Below are 21308 nucleotides of genomic sequence, written 5' to 3' on the forward strand. Positions count from 1 at the left end.
TCCCTCCTTGAGTTTAGGAAACTACTCAAGACATGGCTTTTTAGAAACTAGTTTTTCCTTACACAGTATGCTGAACCGGAAGCGCCTAGACACCCATAAGTATTAGTGCGCTATACAAATTATGATAATCATGTACAAAAACGATTGGTATGGGCGGATTAATATTCAATTTTTATTTTAACATAGGGAACATTTCATTACCCTAGCTCCAGTTTTCAGTACTTAAAAGATTTTTTTACCCAAGTAGATTTAAGGCACACATACACGGTGGGGCCGATCTTCAAACAAATAAATTGCACAAAACCATACAGAAAAACATAAAATATATACATACCAAACAATACTGAAAACAACTCTACGTTGCCAATACCCTAAAGTGTTATATTTAAATATAGTGTTCACCCATTAGGTCTAGGTGATACACTCCGAGGTAGTCAAAAGTGTACACTGAGGCAAAAGCACCTTTTCTTTAGCTCTCTTGTGTCACACACAAAGTTACAAATCACTCAATGTTAATTTAGAGCAGACTCCTCCAAAGTAAATGTAATACCCCTTGTGTATATATACACATTATAATAACATAACAAATCCTCTACTGTGAGTGGCCAGATGTTGGATTGTCGGTGTTGCTCCAAACCCCCTTAGACCTTCATCCAATATTTGCATTGTGCAAGGGTGGGGGAGATTTGATTTTTGAGGACCATTTTAATCTGGTCTACTCTTGACCCATGATTGAGTCCAAACAGGATGGCATTACAAATGTCTCACTCCTCTTTCTGCTTCCACAGCTACATCGGAACCCGGGAGACTTCGAACATGGCCCTCATCGTGGTGGACATGGTGTCCGGGTTTATTCCTGTGAAGAGCTCTGTGCGAGAGGTGAGATGGGGCAATTACGGCTCAAGGTGAAAGGTAGTGGTGGGATGTTCCTCCCGGAATCTGAGTCGCAAATTTACTATTTCCTCTGGATTTCCTTTCCTGAATGGAGCACATTTCTGACTGTCACAACATTCACAAAAATACTCGGGAGTAATTCTGAAAATATGACCGTGGTAGATTTCCTGGAGTTCTCCAAGGAGCACAAAGTAATCATGCAGGCTTTTCACCTAGTGGAAAATTATGATACCGAAATGTTCATGGGCACATTTCTCACATTTTATTTTGTAGCTTTGTTCTTATTTTTATCATGTGGACACATCTACTCTACACACCATGAAACATGAGAGATTTCACTTCCTTTCCAACCTGTTCCTTGCAAGGCCACACCACATATAATGCCACTTTCATGTCACTGACCTTAACACATGAATGCAATATGTTGCGGATTTTCCAGAAAAACTAAATTTGCTTGGCCAGCCATTACAATATTTCCCAACATCATGCACCTGAATTTCATGCAGATTTACTGCATGGGGGGGGGGGGGGGGGGGGGGGAGAGACATAGAGATTGGCAGCAGTGTTCCCAAATGTAACAGTTTCCATTAAAATTCGTAATTATTTTCTTTCTCAACTGATTTATTTGGTGCAAAAGTGGTCGGTGTTTTTCCCAAAACAATTTAAAAATATTTGGCACCAAAAGAAATTAGGTTTAAGGGCCTTCCTTTGGTCAGCGATAGTTTGTTAATGTATTCCTAAAAAGTATAAGCTCTGTAGATCTATGCACTTGGGTGGTAATATCTATAAATATTCCCTCTTCTCTACCTATTTCCATCACAAGTGGAATTAGAAATGGTTGTCCCCCTTCCACATGCTTTCTATATGCAATCTTTCATCATTTCACTTCTTCAAGCACTAGCTGTGGGATCTGCTAAGGGTAGAAGACAAAGAGATGATATTTGTTAATGAAAGTTTGGTCTAGAACCAACTGAATCCTTACCGTTCACGGAGACGCTTGCATACCAATGTGTGATTATATTCTGCTGTGGGGTAAAAGTGCACTTGTTGTGATGCACCAGCAGCGCATTTTGCTGCCCCATATTTATAAAGACATGAAAAGCCAAGCTTCGTGGCTTTTCCTGTCCTTGTAAATACGGCCCACACAACACCATGGAACCTGACACATTTTCAGACTGACTTCCCAGGAGAGGGGTAGAGAGGCGCAACAAGGTTCTTTTTTCCTCTTTCTATGCATGCTGCATTCTGCAGCACAAATAGAACAAGTAAATCACCTCTTATGATTATTTCCAGGTTGGTGTTCTTCCTGCACATAAGCAATCATTTAACAAAAATAAGTTTTACAAGTTCATGTGTGCTAATGAGGCACACATTGAAGTTGAAAAACGCCATTTCAGAGTGTTTATGTGCAGAAGGGACAACTTCCTGCACATAAACAATCATCCCCGTGATGCAGGCATCCTTGCACCATGGTGCAAGCAAGGGTGCCTGCGTCGGCGCATGGCAGCTAATTGTGTGCCAGCACTGGGGAAGAGCAGAGGGATCCGTCATATCCCTCTGCTTTGAAAGTGCCGCAGTGTGGTGCAGCCAAAAAGCCTGCGGTGCGGCGCTGCTTTCTTGTACATGAGGCCCAAAGTGAGAACTCCAGCTACGATTGCTGAATCTTCATTCCCAGATCTGATCATGAGTATCTTAGATATTGTGAATCCCTCTCACCAATGATTTTCTTAGTATATTTCCAAAACATTCTGATAACTATAGTAATATTTTGAAGTTGTTGGAGAATTTACACATGTATCACGATTATTCATATTTGGCCGCTATATGTGTATGAGCCAAAACAATATTTAAAGTATGATGTCACATTAGTTCCTGATAAAGGAAGAGATGGGTATGGGTAAGTTTGTGTTGAAAGCAAAGAGAGAGGATAGAGTCTCAGATTGATATAAGACGCATTTAGTCAGTGACAGATACACGAAGTGAGACATAATGGGACAGAGAAAGATGACAGCAAGACACGAGAGAGCAAGTAACAGGGGGGAGGGGGAGACAAAAAGCATAGCCACAAAGGTTACGGATGCATGGAAGCATTGAGTGTGAAAGAGTGGCAGCACCCTGGAGTAGTGACGTGCACATAAACAGGTGGGTGAAAAAGCTGCATAGTAATAGGAGGGGCTCAAGGACCCTGGGATGCATACACTCAACTGTGCTTTTTTGTTCGCAGCTGAAGGACAAGAAGGATGTTAAGAAAGTGGAAATCACACCAGATCAAGTCACCATCTACCTGGATCAGGTGAGAGCTGCACTTTTCTTCTATTTATTATATACAGTTGGACATTGAGTGCCTTATACACAACGGTAAAGTTTGTGTTTTGGTCTACGTTTAGACCAAAAGTCTATCTTAACTACTTTTCAGTATTCACAAAAGTAAGTTGTGAGTAGTAGTAGTTGTAGCAATTTATTCGATCATATTATGATCATTCACATAAAAAGCAAAACAGCTTAGATTAGTATCTTGACGCCCGCACTCGGGATGGAATCTCCGCCCCCGGGGTGGAGATCTGCCTGAGTGATATTTCCCCCCGAGTGCGGAGATTCCACTCTGGGTGCTGAGAGAAATTTCCGCACTTGGGTGGAGATTCTGCCCCAGGTGCGTAAACTCTGCCCGAGTGTGGACTCCTGCCTTACCTTTGTGAATACAGAAAATTATAAACTTAGACTTTTGGTCTAAGTTTACCTTTGTTAATCGGCCCTAAATCTAAAAGGCCTTGACATTATAGGAACACTGAACAGGAGGGTTTACATGAGAGGTAGCCATGGCGAATCATCCGGTACACCGATTAAGATACACTGCACAGGTACTATTGAATATATTTCACCATACTGCCAGTGAATGTCCCAGCAGGATGAAGGACAATATTGAAGGTCCATTCTCCTGCCGCCACTGTAAAACTCAATTTGAAACCCTCACGAGTATGACATATTCCACCAAACCTTGCCTTCAGAACTACCACTCGGAAATAAGGTCTCTATCTGATGAATCTACCACCACCAAGATTAAGACCACTAGTAAAAGCGCCCTCAACAATAAAAACCTGCTTTGTAATATCAGGTCACTGTCAAAACATGCCGTCGAAGTATGGGATCTGATCTCCAGTAGGGAACCAGACCTATGCTTCCTAACGGAAACCTGGCTCAAACCTCACCTAATTCCCGTTATAACACTGGGAATCCCAACAGGCTACAAAATAGCCAGGGTGGACCGCCCCTTGAAAATCGGAGGAGGGATAGCGATAGTCCACAAGGAGGAAATCAATGTTAAAATTCTGGACGAAATATGCACCCCTGAACTAGAACTTATGATTTTTAACCTTCAATTTTCCACTAACTCTAGCAGGAAGGGAGCGCTAATATATCGCCCCCCTGGTCCATGTAATAACACCTCTGTAACATTAATGGAAGCTTTAGCACCTCATGTATATGATAACTCAGACTTCCTCCTCTTAGGGGATTTCAATATTCACAGTGAGGTAGAAAACAATTCTGAAACTAAAACTTTCATCAGTGATCTTAGCTCACTGGGCCTAAGACAGGTCAACAACGGGCCCACCCATATGGCAGGACATACGTTGGACCTAATCTTTACTAACTCTCTACAAATTGAATGCTCCCTCCCGTACCAAGTAAATTGGACAGATCACTATGTTATAGAATTCTCCACCCCCCCCCCCCTACCCCACATGCCCAAAAACACCTCATCTTACCTAGCAAAAGAAGACCCTGGCACAGATTAACCCAAGAAAATTTTTGCAAAGCGCTCGGAAAGCCCAAATTGAATGGAAGCGAGAACATAGATAAAGCCCTACAGGAATATGAAGAGATGCTGCTTCACACAATAGACAAGACCATTCCATTAAGAACCTTTAAACCAAAACCCGCTCCTAAACAGGAGATATGGTTTTCGGAAAATCTCAGACTATCCAAACAAGCTACACGGAAGCTAGAAAAGAAATGGAGGGCCTCTCGCCTAGATAGCGATAAACATACCTATAAACAATCTTTGAGAGCATACCACAAAGACATTCGCTCAGCACGGAAAAACCATATAGCTTCACAGCTTTTGGCGGCCGGCAATAATTCCAAGACTCTATATCAGATCTTACTGACCTTTACTAAGCCTACAGCCTGTGAAAGTCCGGAAGTGGCCTCACAACAACTGTGTGACGACATCTCCCACTTCTTTACCCAAAAATCGATGCCATATATGATAAAATCCTACTCTCCAACTCGGCGTTCATAACCACAAATGACCCCACGATAAACCCTGGTAATCCACTCCCTCCTGAGAACTCCCTCTCTGTATTTCCCCCTATTCAGATTGAGGAATTATTGGCACTCACGTCCCAGATAAAGAGTGGCTCCCCCACAGACACTATTCCTGCACGTATTATGCCCACTCTAGCTAAAGATCTAGGACCTACCATCCAGAGACTAATAAATCTCTCACTTAGCACGGGGCCAGTCCCTCTTGGATGGAAAAAGGCATTGGTCAAACCTCTCAGGAAAAATACCACCATTCCCTGGAATGAGCTTAGCAATCTCAGACCAATATCCTTGCTCCCCTTCCTGGGCAAAATCACAGAAAAACACGTGAACAAACACCTGTCGAGATACATTGAATCTGCAGGAGTACTGGACCCATCACAATCCGGCTTCAGGCCCAAACATAGTATGGAGACCGCCCTAATGTCAGTCGCAGACGATCTGCATATGTACCAGGACAGGGGTTTCTCCGTCATCCTGGTACTACTAGATCTGTCTGCGGCATTTGACACCGTATCTCACTCCATCCTCATGGCCAGTCTAGAGAACATCGGCCTGAAAAATGAAGCCCTTGAATGGATAAGAAGTTTCCTAACCAAACGGACCCAACAAGTAACCATGGGCAGTTTTCGGTCAGAGGAAGTTGAGATCACCAAGGGGGTGCCACAGGGCTCATGGTTGAGCACAACTCTTTTTAACATATATGTGGCACCCCTGGCTAACATCTTAAGAGCATATGGATTTGTTCCAATATCCTATGCGGATGATACTCAACTCCTCTTTCCCTTCAAAACCTTGACTCCCGAGGTTAGGAACTCCTTCTCCCTGGGAATGAAAGCAGTGGCACACTGGATGTCTTCCAACTTTTTACAATGCAATGTTGGATAGACGGAAGTCATGTTGTTTGGGGGGGCAAGACGACTCTGGACTCCGGACTGGTGGCCACAAGACCTTGGCCCAGTACCGGAACCGAAACCAACTGTTAAGAACCTGGGGGTCCGGCTGGACCAGGAACTGTCCCTCAAGCAACATGCCAACCAGGTGGTGGGATCCTGCTTCCACATAATCGGCATGCTACGTAAAATCTTCCCCCTCCTGCCAGATGCCAGTAGAATGACACTGGTACAAGCCCTAGTCATGAGTCGTCTAGACTATTGTAACGGCCTGCTGCTATCTGCCAATGAGGGAGTCCTGACAAGACTACAGGTAGTCCAGAACACGGCTGCCCGTCTGGTCCTAAATGCGCCCCCCCGTTCACCTTCTAAGCCCCTACTGGAAAAACTCCATTGGCTACCTATCAGACAGAGGGCTAAATTTAAGGTATGCTGTACCATACATAAAAGTCTTAATGGTATGGGTCCTGCATATCTGGCCACCAAATTTGTCCCCTATAAACCCTCCCGCTCACTTCGCTCGAGCAAACAGGGCCTTCTAGAAGTACCCAGAGCAAAGAAGGCAAGACAGGGCAGCAAAGCCCTCTCAATAGCAGGCCCGTCCCTCTGGAACAGTCTCCCCAACACCCTGAGGCTATGTACTGAATACCTTCCTTTCAGGAAAATGCTAAAGACACTCCTTTTCAGTTTCTAGACAGCTAACGTTCTCCTGAACGCAATGTGGCAGATGTCAAAAGCGCGGAGATACTCCTATGGGAGTCGACGCCAGCGCTATACAAGCCTGAAAATAAATAAATAAAAATAGAGGACCTACACTGTATCAACATTCTTTACATCTCCCAGAATCCATTTCCCATTCTCATTAACTATTTCAGTGACATTATGGATTGATTGGCAGCCTGATTTAGAGTTTGAAGGCAATGGGAAATCATCTGATTTCTGTAGACCATGCGAAATGTTGCAGAGACTCTACTAATAGACTTTGAAACCACCAGGAAGATGGGAGTAAACATCACCAGTGGGCGCTCTTCCAGATTTTGCACTTACTTATCTAACAAACTCAGTCAGGCCATGAGTCCAGTGTGTATAGACTTAAGATAGTGTCATCATCATGAGTGTTTGCCTTAATACTAGAATTCAGGAGGCTATGAAGTTCTGGGGGACTCAGTCTCCTCAAGATTTAGCACAATGGCCCATCTTCAATTTTACTGCTACATGGGAGACTTGTTGTCAAGGGAAACATTGTGAGGTGCATCCTGTGGTGGATACTGTGAGAAGTAGCCTTTGCTTATAAAGACGAGTCCGGAGTGTAGCCTGTGACTCCTGATTACAGGGAGAAAGCGTTAAAAGTAATTTTAATCCACAGGTCTATTAGGTGTTTTTTCCACCTCATATAATTTGAATCTCCTAAGGTCAAGCTAAAATGCCTACGACTTATGCGCCTAATAAATACCCTTCCCTTGTTGACCAGCGGTGTCTGAATACTTTTATTTTCCCAATTGTTGGTGCGGGTGGATCTATGTAGCCATTAAATATCTTGCAGGTTTTCTGTGGTAAACGTGTTCCTTACATTTTTTGTGTGTTTTATCTGTTAGCTTGACAAGACCCCTCATCAGTTTAGCTTCTCACTGGAGCAGGACAATGAGGTTAAGGACATGAAGCCAGCCACGGTGATGGTCTACGACTACTACGAGAAAGGTGAGACCTCGTGATCAATGAGCGAAAGCCAATGGTAGGAGCTGCTGTCCTGGTCACAGTTCTTGGTACCTTGGTCTTAGGGTTCATGAAGGCAGCAGTAAGAACAGAAAGTAAATGATATGTAAACCAATGTTTGTTCTTTGTACTTTCAAGACCTTTTACTCCTCATAGCCCGTCAGTAGCAAACAGGAGGCAGCTGCATGACTGAGGTTGGGAGAAAGGGTCAGGCGTGAGTCAAAGAGTGGTTGAAGTCACTTCTGCTAAGCCTGGATCTACATTCTTTTAAATAGTAGACCATGTGAGCTTCACTCCTTTCTCGGAAGATGCGGAGTATCAGGTCCACGCCTGCCTGCAACAGTTATTGTTTTTAAAGATTGAACTCCAAAAGGGAGCCGATACTTCAGAAATTAAAATCAGTTATTCTGATGGACAAGATATTTCTCCCTTCATGCAAGGCCTTTGAATGAATTCTCTGCCAGGGACGGCCATGTTTTAGATTCCTGACCTGCCCTTCATGGCTGACCCAAGCAGGCAGATTTAGTGATCCTTAACCCACCCCACTTAAAACATGGCAGCCTGTTACCACGACGTGAAAACCCTGTGGGAGAAGGCTGTTTCCGATAGTGGAGCTAGCTCCGCTACTGCTGTCGAAACACAGCTCTTCCCCCGTCGCTATATAGTTGGGGAACCATGGGTTAGGCCTGGAAAAAGCACCCCTGATTTACGCAGGTGCTTATGCTTTACCAACCTGTAACTGTCTCCCTATGTCTTTATAAAGCATCATTGTGAAATTGCGCACTGCGTTAGACAATAGATATCTCCCCAAGAATGCTTTGAAATGACCACTTCCAGCAGACAGGGAGCCCTTCAAGTAAATAATGCCTCCCATAAGGCAGTCGTTCCCACTTACCACGGGGCATCTGTACTTACTAGGCGCTAGCTTTCCTTAGGGGAAGCAGGCCCATTTTGCTGTGTAATACCTGCTTTGTGTTATCCCCCCCTAGTTTGTAATGGGGGTAAATTGATTTTGTTGTGTTTGCAGGACAGTGTTGAGAAATCTACCTCTCCCTGAGAAATGAGACCAGCCATTAATTGAGCCTGTTCTGACCATTGTTTTTCCTTCCCTTGCAGGTGACAATGCAGTAACAGAGTACAACGCCCCCTGCAGTGCAGGTAGGTGTACTGGTGTAGAGCAGGCTCCTCTCTGCAGCAGCTTGGCAAACACGCCCCCCCAGTGGTCCTGCTCTTGACTCTGTTTTACTCACTCCCTCTCCTGGTTCTTCTTTCCCTTCCCTGCCCCCATCTCTCCCTACCGTACCTGCTCCAGTGTCCCCATCAGCAGTTCACTGTGCACAGTGCATGTATACTTGAGCCCCCAGCAGTGTATATTAGAATCACTAGTCTTTTAGCTCTGCACATGTTCACCAAGGGGCATATTATCAAGACAGGCGATAAAATTATCGCCGCTTTAGCGGCAGAAAACTGCAGCTAAAACGGCGATAATGGGCTTGATAATATGCCCAATGAAATTCCAATAGAAGCCCAGGTTAGATGTCCTGCACATCAAACCTGGATTTCTATTAGCATTTTATAAAGCATATTAGCAAGCCCATTATCGCCGTTTTAGCTGCAGTTTCCTGCCGCTAAAACTGCGATAATTTTAACAAAATTCTTGCTAATATGCCCCCACGTTTCTTGGCAATGAACATTTACATGAGGTCTCTGTAAGTGCAGTTTTACAGCAGATATAATGGCAGTATCTGTTCCAAACCGGTTTCCTATCTCTACACCTGGTCTCTTGACACTGTCACGTACATCAGCTCTCTTGGTAAAGTACCTTTACAACGGGTCTCTGGCAGTGTAACTGCATCAGATGTCCTGCTAGTGTAACTGTATGGTCAGCCTCCTTCCACTGTACATTCACAGCAGGTCTCGCACTAGGGACCACAGTAGGATTAGTTACTTACCTGTAATCCTAGTTATCTTCCAGGGGTATACTCATTAAAGTCATAAGCACTGAATAATCTCCGTCCATGAGCGGGAACCCGGAACACATAATATATATACATATATATATATATATATGTGTGTGTGTGTATATGTGTAAATATATAACAATAGTACATAGTACTAAACAAAATATACACATAAAGCCATCATTACATATTTTCTGCAGAATTAAAATAAACTATATAAACAATGCAATAAACAGGCATGAGCCTAAAAAGTATTCCATAATCAGCAAACAACCTTTAATTTTCATCAAAGAATTTGTAATAAAAGGCAATTACACAAGTCAAAAAATAATTCCCTTTGGGCGAATTACCATAGACACACAGGTTCTTGAAACGATCTCGCTGTGTCCTCCAAAGTCATTTTAGCAAGACGATTTTGTTTTTATACGTTGAGAAGATAGTTCGCTGGACGAATATCTCCTGCAAGTGAGAAGGAGGCAGAACACCCCTTATCATATATTGAGTGATGTTTATTGACTGAGAACCATTGGGAAACATTTATTACAATTGTCCTGATGAAGGCGGTCATATACTAACTATACCACCGAAACGCGTCGATGCTCAAGGAGCGAAACTGGAATAAGAAATTAAGGAAAATTCAAAATAACTGTTTTGTTTGAATTTAGTCCTTTTCCCGTAGCTCCTTTTTATTGGAATGTTGAATTTATTTATTATATATTGTTTCGTCCTGTATGTGTTTCCCATTTTTTAACAAAATATAATGTATGGTAATAAATTGTCTAAGATCTACTTTTATTAGAGTGTTTTCACTTATATTGATATTTTTTTTAATTGTTTATATTGCTTCCTTGTTACTACTTGATATTGGTGAGTCTATGTGTTCGTCTGCAAGAACCTGTGTGTCTATGGTAATTCTCCCAAAGGGAATTATTTTTTGACTTGTGTCAATTGTGGAACCCTATCCCTTTGGTCTTGGGGTCCCTCTCTCTTTTATTAGAGATAAAAGGCAATTAGACTTAGAAGGCTGCATACAGAAAAACTATCCCTGTACAGAAAATCAGACTGACACCTCGCCTTTAAGGCCTCAGAGAATCTGAACACTTTGCCTTTAAGGCCTCCAGAGGAACTCTGTTCCCATCATGCAGCACAGGTGACAGTTAGGTCAGTTCTTTTGTATGGTAAAGTAAACTTAGCAGGTATCTGCATTCAGAAATACAATATTACTATATTCAAAAAAGGCGGGAGGGTGCTTATGACTTTAATGAGTATACCCCTGGAATGGAACTAGGATTACAGGTAAGTAACAAATCCTTCTCTTCCAGGGGATACTCATTAATAGTCATAAGCACTGAATAGAGTAGCAAGCTCATACCCACACGACGCGGGCGAACAGAAAAAAGCTTTAACACCCAGATCTCAGCTAGAATTTGCAAATTAATTTCTGAGATACTTGCCAAACTTGTGTATCTGCCTGTGTGTCTGAGTCAAGACAATAGCGAGTAAAAGTGTGTACTGAACGCCAAGTAGCTGCCTTACAGATTTCTGCCATAGAAACATTTCTAAGGAGAGCAGTGGTGGAAGCTTTCCCTCTTGTAGAATGCGCCTTTGGTCTTCCTGACAAAAGACCTATTTGACAACTGATAAGCTAGAAGAATACGAGAAACAATCCATCTAGAAATGGACCTCTTAGAGGCTGTATTAATAGGACCATAGTTAATGAACAAACGGTCTGACTGTCTCAAAGTCTTTGTTCTGTCCAAGTAAAACTTAAGGACCCTCTTCAGATCTAAGGAGTGAAGAGCCCTTTCAGCAGGACCGGTAGGATTTGAGGAAAAAAGTAGGCAAGGTTATGGCCTGATAAATATGAAAATCTGACACTACCTTGGGCAGAAAAGCAGGATGCGTCCTGAGTACCACTCTATTAGAATGAAATGGTTCTTTGCAACACATCCTGGATCTCGCTCACTCTACGAGCAGAAGTAATGGCTACCAGGAACGCTACCTTCCAAGTTAAGTGTTGCAAGGAACTCTTATGTATAGGTTCAAAGGGAGCACTCATTAACTTAACACCACATTAAGCTCCCAAGGTGGAGAAGGTGACCTGACTGGGGGATACACCTTTCTCAAACCTTCCAGAAAATCCTTCATACAGGCATCTGAAAAAAGGAGGTCTGAGTAGGTGATTTTATGTAGGCTGTGATCGCAGCAAGGTGGACTTTAATAGAAATAAATTGAAGACCAGATCTTGCTAAGTGTAAGAATTAAGGCAAAATCACCTGTTCCTGACCATGGATAGGATCAAAACCATTACTCTCACACCACAGATAAAATCGTTTTCATTTAAATCCAGAGGATTTCCTTGTAGAAGGCCGTGTTGCCTCCTTAAGGATGCGCATACAGTCAGGATTCAACTGCAAGTGCCCATACTGGATGACTTCAGGAGCCCTGCTGCCAGGCGTAGGGAGAACAGATTGGGGTGGAACACTCTCCCCTTCTGCTTGGACAGAAGATCCGGGCGACACGGCAATCTCCTGTGAGGCAATTCCGACAATTAAAGGAGATCTGGAAACCACCATTGGCTTAGCCACTCGGGGGCAATCAGAATCATCCTGGAGTTGGGTTTGTACATCCTGTTGATTACTGTTGGTATCAACGGGGTCGGTGGAAAAGCGTACAGTAAGTTCTGACACCAGTCTATCAAAAGGGCATTCCCTTGAGACCGGTTCTCGGGAGACCTGGACGCGAAGATTGGGCATTTTGCGTTTTCCGCGTCTTCAAACAGATCGATATCTGGTGTTCCCCATGCCTGGAAAATACTGTTTGTGACTTCCTCGTTGAGAACCCAATCGTGAGCCTCGACTAAGTCTCTGCTTAGGAAATCCGCATGTGAGTTGAGGGTTCCCAGCAGATGCACAGCTGTTATCGACAAGTCTTTCGCTAGTAACCAATTCCAGATGGTCTGGGCTTCTATGCACAGAGTCCTGGACCGGGTACTCCCCTGCATGTTTAAATAATACATTGTAGTTGTACTGTCTGTTTGCACCTGGAGAGACCGAGACTGGAATAATGGAAACAGGGACTTGAGGGCTAGATGAACAGCCCATAGCTCCAGCAGGTTGATGTGATAGCCCTTCTCGGAGTCGGACCATAGCCCTTGTACTTGCAGAGGGCCAATATGAGCACCCCAACCCTGAAGTGAAGCCTCTGTGATCAAAGTTCGAACAGGAGGATCTTGATGAAACGGAACTACTCATAAAGTGTGATCTCTTCACCCACCATCTGATGGAGTCCTTGGCGGACTGATGAAGAAGAATTAGATCCTCCCAGCACCCCGTCCTCTGTCTCCACTGATCCTCTAGACACTGTTGCAGAGGACACATGTGCAATCTTGCGTTGGCAACTATGAAGATACACGATGCCATGGATCCCAGAAGAGAAGATACTTGATGAACTGTCGGATAAGTGGATTGACGAAGAAGTTGACACTTTGACCTGATTGATAACCACCTCTCCTCTGAAGGACACACGTTTTCTCTTTCTGTGTCCAGAAGAGCCCGCAGGTAGTGGATTCGCTGAGTCGGGTTCATAATCGATTTTTTGAAATTGACCTGGAATCCCAACTTGTGCATGAGATGAAGACATATGAACAGATCTTCCAACAGAGATGGGGACGAACTTTTTAGGAGCCAGTCGTCAAGTAGGGATAAATGAAAATTCTCTGTTTCCGAAGGAAGGCAGCAACCACCGCCATACACTTGGAAAACGTTCGGGGAGCTGACTTTAGCCCGAATGGAAGTACTGCATACTGGTAATGATGAACAGACACTTGGAACCTGAGAAATTTGCGATGCCTTTTGGAGATTGGAACATGAAAATATGCATCCTTCAGGTCGATGGAACCGTCCAGTCCCCCTGATGTAACTGGGGGAATATTTGATGGAGGGCTAACATTCGAAACTTGTCCTTTCGAATGAATCTGTTCAACTGCCTTCAGAGTGTCTAGCTCCGACTTCATCTTGGCCATCTCATCATCCACATGAGATCCAAATAATGTCGACCCGTTGAAGGGAAGGTTAACTATTTTCCTTCGGGCATCTGGCTTAAGTCCCGTGAGACGCAGCCAAGCCGACCTTCTGGAGCATATGCCGTGGGCATAACCGTGCGCTGCAAGATCCGCCGAATCCGCAGCCGCACTTATACTCTGATTTGCCACCAATGCACCTTCTTCCACAATCTCCAGGAAATCTTTCTGATCTTCCTTTGGAAGTTTCTCCGCAAACCTCGCCATAGAGTCCCATAACAGGTGATCATAGCGACCCAGCAAGCAGCAGCACTGGCCACTCATGACAGAACCAGCTGTGTTACACATCCTTCAGCCCAAGGAATCCATATTTTTACTGTCTTTCTCCGGTGGAGCAGATGAGTCAGACGTAGCCGAATGGGCCTTCCTGGCTGCCGCCACTATGAGAGAGTCTGGTGGTGGATCTGTGCGCAGGAAAAGGGGGTCTTGATCAGGTGCCTTATATTTTCGCAATTCTTGAGGGCCCTGATCCCACTGTCACTGGTGTCAAGAATGTCTTAATCGCCGGCTCTAACAAACCGGGCACCAGTGGAAGAAGAGGCCTAGCAGAGGACTTCTGATGTAAAGTCTCAAATATGACAGACAACTTCACCTGAGGCACTGTCATAGTAATGTTGAATTTACTAGCCCCATGATACAATACCTCATGGAAGGTTCCTAAATCACCCACAGGCGAAACCCTAGAGAGTGGCGTTGATGAGATCGTGGGCGAATAGTCTCTGTAAGAAGACCTTGTTGGAGAGGAATGTGAGAAGTTGGCCTGGTATATGATGTTCACTATTCTAGTGAACACCTTGCACCCGTCCAAACAACCCATATGGTGATGGTTGTAAGTCAGCCTTATAGACCAGCTATCCTAGAGGTAGCGTGGACAGAACAGTCTTAGGCTAAAAGACTCTTGAGGGTGTGTAAAGCCAGCTGTTTTACCATATGTAACCCCTTGAATATCAAATGAAAGGACACCCCACAGGATATATATAAAATATATATGTATTTATTTACTAACACACTCCTCTGAACTCTTTGTCAGGCAAAAGCACATAACAAGTTATACTCAGAAATACTTTAAATAGCACAATTTACAGTTAGGCCCTGGGGGCGCGTAAAACCATATACTAAGTAAGTGGTATAAGAACCACGACTCGGGAAAGGAGAAGGCGTAGGGAATCACTGGGGCTACACTATCTGACCCTTAGGTTAGGAGTAGGAGGCCCACAGGTGGCGCGTGCAGAGTCAGTACTCTCACGCGAGAGTCAATAGAAAATCAATAGGAACGTAAAAGGTAAGTAAATGAAGATTTAGGACACTTCCGGTCTAACTAGGATTACACAACTAACAAAACTGGACACTAGCATAGTCCATCCCTACAGGAGCACCGAAGTACTCGCGTTAACTCACCCACGGGCTGCGGGTGCATAGGTGTCAAAGTGTCGGGTTTTCTCGTTGTTTCCTACGGAGCCTTGGAAGAAGATGCTGCTGCGACCAGGAGGAAGATGTCCGGGTGGATCCAAGGGTGGATCGAGGATGAAGACCTGAAAGCAGAGGGGACAGAGTCTAGGTCACTAGCCAGTGACCAGGTGGAACCTGGGAGGAACCAGACAGGAACCAGACGTCATCGAGGAGCAATCAGGTGCTGTCATGAAGGTTGTCGTTGCAGCCACGTGGACCAGGAGGCGTCGAGGACGACCAGGTGCTGGAGAGGAGCTGTCCCACGAAGGTTCTCGCAGATGGAGGGGTCGACTTCAAGATCGGAGCCAACAAGCCTAAGCAAAGGCAACCCACGCAGGATACACAAAAGGCTTCTGGTGCAGACCAGGAGGGTCTGGGGTGCTTCACCTTTGCAGGGAAGCAAGGGCCAGTCTGGAGCAACCAGACCAGCGATGGATATTCAAAAGGATCGTCGCCACAGGGTTACAAGCAAACGAGCCAGCAACCGGACAACGCGTCGAGCAGAACACAAGCAGAAGGGCCCCACGCAGATCTCATGAAGTGTGGAGGGCTGGTCTTCGGTGCAGGTGGAGCTCTGTGTCGGGGTGTCTCAGTCCCCAGTGCACAGCTTTGAGGATACCTCAGGAGCTGCGCTGTTAGCAATTGGCAGGCTTTCCAAGATGCCTGCTTCCACGGGCTCAGCTGTGCTGGAGTCGTGCAGTGGGGTGAGAGGGGTCCAGGAGTCGGTGTCTTGTCGGGCTCTGTGCTCGAGTTCCGGCGGGAATGGGGATAAAGCAAGCCGTCGAGTTGCTGGATAGTTCCTGGTTGCCCAGGGTAGTCACTCCTTAGCCACAAGGAAGATTCTTCAGGCTTCAGTTGAATGTCGAAGGGTCCAGAGTTTCGTCTTCAGTTCGATTCCAGGATTAATCTAAAATCTCCTGGGTCAGCTCCTACCTTTATACAACTAATGGGGGCTGGTTTAGTTTCTAGGTCCCTCCTGTGGGTGGGACCAGGAAGGGGGGTGGTTACACCCCCTCTCCTTTGTTCAGTTTCGCACCAGAGCTGGGGCTGGAGTGCCCCAGCAACTGGTTTGAACTGGGGTATGCATCAAGCACCTAGTGTGCCTCAGGCAGTGTCTGTTTCTTTTCAGCCCTCCCTGTCCCAATACACAGTCTTTCTGGGGTGGAGCTCGCACCTCCCCAGGCAGGAAACCTATTGTCCAGGCCTCCCTGACTGGAAGGACTCGCAGCAGCAGGAGGTCAGACTTGTGTCTGTGGCAGCAGGATCCATTTTGTGTTGCTGGGGCTCTGGTTAACTTTAACCGGGTACAGTAGTTTTAACATGTCTTCTCCCTCTAGAAGGGTGGAATGCTACCCCCGTTGCCAGAGTTGGCGAGGGGGTAGTATTCCAAAGCGTATGACACCTTACACGACATGTTCGGATAAAGCCAAACCAAAGTTAGCATCTAACCGCAAGGATTATAATGCACTTAAGAGTATATGGTATGGCAATATCATAGAACAGCTATAAGGCCATGGTTCCGAAAGCTGCAGACAGGCTCAGCTCATGCTAGAGCACCATCTCACACACAACCAAGCACTCTGCCTCCAGGATTGTTAAGGCCTGCCATAGGAGTGACTTATAGGTTACTATGTGTCTATATATAGGTAGGTATAGGAATACTATACCTAAGCAAGGGGTGATTACACAACCTTGCCCCAGCTGAGTGATCAGCCAGTTGTGTCAATGTGTATGGCCAGCCAGGGCTGGCATAATACATGCTGCAGCCCTGGAAGGCCTTGGGTGCACCTGTGCCCTGGGTACCTAAGGTACACTATACAGGGGCTCACAAGGTGACCCAATATCCAATCTGGTATGTATCTAAGGCACATGGAGTCCATTTTAAGGAGAGAGCAGATAGCCTCGGGCCCTGAATAGCAGGATCCCAGGCCAACTAAGTCGAAACCAGATAAACACTAGGCAAAAAGTTGGGGGGAACTATAGTCAGATATCCACCTTCCTACAAGGAAGAAACAGGAGATCTATGTCTTCTCTCAGGGGTAGTAGACTGATGCCTACTGCACTCCCTAGAGCGTGAATGCCTTCAAACTGGAGATCTAGATCTCCTTGGAGACCCACCAGCCGGTGGTCTCGAGGCCTCCATAGCAAGTGGTCTTTGATCAGGCCTTGGTTGCATCTTCCAATGACGGATGCTCGCTAGCCATCTTGGAGACATGCGTACAGGTGGTGTTTTACGCACCGGAGAGCCCTCCGGGGAAACCTGCACAATCTGTATTCCCATTGAAGAGGGAGAAGCAGATGAGGAAGAACTCCAAATAGAACGAGGAGGTCCAGAAGCTGGAGTCTGCACCTCTCTGGGAACCAACCATCTTTCTCTTGATGCTGACTTCCTTGACATAGTCAGAATGCGCCACCACTGAAGAATCATGGTGCGGAGAGGCTCCGACCACTGGATCTGTCCACAGATGCCCGTGATTGCAGGCCGTGTGACGCAGGCCTTTGAGGGTTATCCAATACCCTCGAAGCCGACTCAGACCTCAACAAAGACCTATGAGAGGTCCGACCGTGATACAGGTGGCGGAGACCTCGACGTTGAACATTTTCTCGACGCCGACCGGACCTTCTCAAGCCTCGAGCCCGGGGCATGCCTCGACGTCGAACCATGTCTCGACGGCGACCTGGATCATTTTCTCTTCTCAGGTCTCGATGTTGTACCTTCATCTCTCGACATCGATCTGAATTTCTCTCTCGACGTCGACCTCACTCTTCCTCTCGACGTCGACCGCACTCTCTCTCGACGTCGAACACCTTGCTCTCAACGTCGTCCTCACAGCAACCGACACCGGATGTCTTGACGTCGACAAGCTTCTAGACGGCGACCTCGATCTCCGCTTCGACGCCGACTTATGCCTCACCGGCGATGTCTTTGACGAATGCTGAGCGAAATTGCTAATTTACCGCAGAAGCATGTTGACCAATTTTGACTAAGGACACGGGTTTCATAATACAGAACCCTGTATAGTCCGTTTTACACAGTTTTTAACCTAATGCTGGTTGACCTTTATTAAAATTTATCTAGGTTACAACCTTGCATTTTTTAATGTCACACACAGTTTAAAATCACTCATTCGTTTTTTGCACTGTTCTCACACATCACGAACCAGCTCCGCTGTAACCAGGCGTAGTAGCACGCTGGGGTGGACATTTGGTCCCCCCAGCGGGAACCCAATGATGAAGCATGTCACCAATTAGTGGTGAGTGAGGGTTCGTCTAAAAAGGAAAACGTTTTTTTCTTTTTTCTAATCACGAGGGCATGGTATGCCCTTAATGGGAGTGTTTTGCCTTGTTTTGGGTGTATAACTGTTATTTGTGACAGTAAGGAATAGCTTACCTTTGGTGGTCTGTCCAAATCTGTCTAACAAAACGTACAAATCTTATTCATTCACTAAGTCACTCTTTGGTTGTTTAATATATTAATGAGTATCCCCTTGAAGAGAAGTGTACACTTCTGTCACACCTTCTTGCAAGGAGACTTTACTGCAGGTCTATGGCCAGTGTAATTGAACATCAGCTCCCCTGCCAGTGATGATGTAGAGCAGGTATCCTGGAAGTTTAAAGCTACACCAGTTCTCCCTAGTTCTCCTTGCAGTGTTCAGTTCCACCACTTCTACTGACAGTGTAAAGTTACATCCGGTGTCCAACAGTGTAAAATTACACCAGTTGTCATGACAGTATTAAGTTGCATCTGGTTCCTGCCAGTGTAAAATTGCATCTGGTTCCTGCCAGTGTAAAGTTACATCTGGTGTCCTGGCAGTATAAAATTACACCAATTCTGCTGGCAGTGTAAAATTGCATCTAGTTCCTGCCAGTGTAAAGTTACATCTGGTGTCCTGGCAGCGTAAAGTTATACCAGTTCTGCTGGCAGTGTAAAGTTGCACCAGTTCTGCTGGCAGTGTAAAGTTGCACCAGTTCTGCTGGCAGTGTAAAGTTGCCCCAGTTCTGCTGGCTGTGTAAAGTTGCACCAGTTCTGCTGGCTGTGTAAAGTTGCACCAGTTCTGCTGGCTGTGTAAAGTTGCACCAGTTCTGCTGGCAGTGTAAAGTTGCACCAGTTCTGCTGGCAGTGTAAAGTTACACCATTTCTCCCTACAGTATAAAGTTACATTCTGTGTCCTGGCAGTGTAAAGTTACGTGCGGTATCCTGGCAGTGTAACGTTACACCATTTCTCTTGACAGTGTAAGTCACTCCTGATGCACAGGTAGCTTAACATTCACTGCAGGTCTCATGTGTGGCCTCTATGGGGCGCTGTATGTTTGAAACACAGGTGTGCTTCTTGTGCATTTTAACGACGGTTCTTTTGGCAGTAATATTTACATTGTCATTTAGCACTGTAAGGTCACAGAAGGTTGTATGACGATGCACGCTTATACTTGGTTTCCTGTAACTGTACCTTTACATCACCTCTCCAGCAGTGCCTAGTAGCGTCTGGGAGCTAGGTTTCTGATCTGTATTTTGTCTCTGCCTTACAGGTGAATCCACGAGCAAAACCGCCGAATAGTGGACTTGGGCCTCTTCTCCCCTGGCCCCACCCGAAGCCCCAGCCTTCCTGTTGCATCACCTCACCCCCTCACCCTCTCTGTACAGTCCCCTCCCTTTCCCTTGTCTACTCGAGAACATCACTCTCCCTCTCCAGTGGAACTGCAGACGATCCGAGTGGAAATCATGCACTTTGAAATAAACCAGTTTTCTTTAAAATGCTCCTGTTACGAAGTACAGTTTTTTTTATTAATAGGATATTGTACTTTGATTTTGTTCTAAATTCCAGGTTATTTGTTCCGATTTCCTGCTACTATTTGGTACTTCTGTTTTACATTGTTCTTATCCTTTTAATAAAGCATTATAAAACTCAAAAAAGAAATAAACCAGTTTCGCTCTAAAAGCGGGTGTGTGGTGCCTCATGATTCTATTCGGAAGGGGATGTGTGGGGGAAGGAGATCTTGACTGTGGTAAGGTCTCTTGCACTTTTGGGCAAGGATGCAGTCTATGCACTTTAGTGAAAACACCGCATGACTCTCCAAGCACCATCGCAGGTGTTACTGAAACATAATTATTTCTGTAAATGTACACCCTGGCCTGTCCCCTGTCAGTGTATATTTACATCACACTGTAGTGACCCAGAGTCACAGTCAGCAGTCTAGTGTTTTGTGTGCCAGCACACTGAACACCCACCCACCACTGATGTCACTGGTCAGGTGACACAGTTCTAATAAAAGAGGCCAAGCGCATGTGCTCTGGGCCAGTTGTACCTTGTAGCAGATGGTGTCTGTGTCGGTCCTTTCCAGCATGAGGGCCCAGGGCCCCCAACATCACATTGGCGACGAGGCGGGCGGACGCTAGCCACGAGTGCCGCAGATAAAAGAAAAACCCCGGAAAGAAGGGAAGTGCCCATGTGCAGGGCACCCCTCCGGGGAAGCGGCGCCGGCCGCCGAGGGGCGGGTGCAGTGCCCGGGCCTAGACATTCAGGAGGAGGTGGCCGTAAGCCCACCCCGCACCTCCATGCGGACCGACCAGAGCCCACCTGTGCTGGGCGCAACTGAGCGCCACGTGGAGGTGCGGCAAGAAGTGCCCAGGAGTGAGAGGACCGACCGGAGCCCACCCGCGTCGGCCACGAGTGAGGCCCCACCGCGTGGTGACCGAAGCAGAGCCCACCCGCAAAAGGAAAAGCCAGCAGGCCGGAGGTGAGCCTACAGTCAAGCACATAAAGCGGAGCCCACCCGCTACGAACATTAACTGTGCCCAACATTGTGAAGCGGCGCCAGCTATCGCCTTTAATTAAGCAAGACTCGCGGAACCCACCCGCGGCCTGCCTGAAGCGTCCCCCCCGCGCGTGTGTGAAGTGCGGCGGCGGGGTGAGTAAATTTCACAGGAAGCGCCCGCATCGTGCGAGGAGCTGCGGGACACCAATATATAAGCGGTGCCCACCCGCATAGTCGTGG

The 21308-nt window shown here is 45.9% G+C and overlaps 1 protein-coding gene across 1 annotated transcript in view; it reads left to right on the forward strand.

The window, feature by feature from the left end:
* The window catches only part of LOC147706530 (alpha-2-macroglobulin-like protein 1), a 316256-nt gene extending 296163 nt beyond the window's left edge, over positions 1-20093 (forward strand). The window contains exons 32-36 of the mRNA XM_086932996.1: positions 789-879; positions 3119-3187; positions 7706-7808; positions 8940-8981; positions 19842-20093. Coding sequence (XP_086789122.1) covers positions 789-879; positions 3119-3187; positions 7706-7808; positions 8940-8981; positions 19842-19870 — 334 coding nt within the window. The 3' untranslated portion in view covers positions 19871-20093. The remainder of the gene's footprint in view (positions 1-788; positions 880-3118; positions 3188-7705; positions 7809-8939; positions 8982-19841) is intronic.
* The last annotated feature ends 1215 nt before the right edge of the window (positions 20094-21308 follow it).

The sequence above is a fragment of the Lissotriton vulgaris genome, chromosome 7, assembly GCF_964263255.1.
Source record: "Lissotriton vulgaris chromosome 7, aLisVul1.2, whole genome shotgun sequence".
In the NCBI taxonomy this organism is placed as follows: domain Eukaryota; kingdom Metazoa; phylum Chordata; class Amphibia; order Caudata; family Salamandridae; genus Lissotriton; species Lissotriton vulgaris.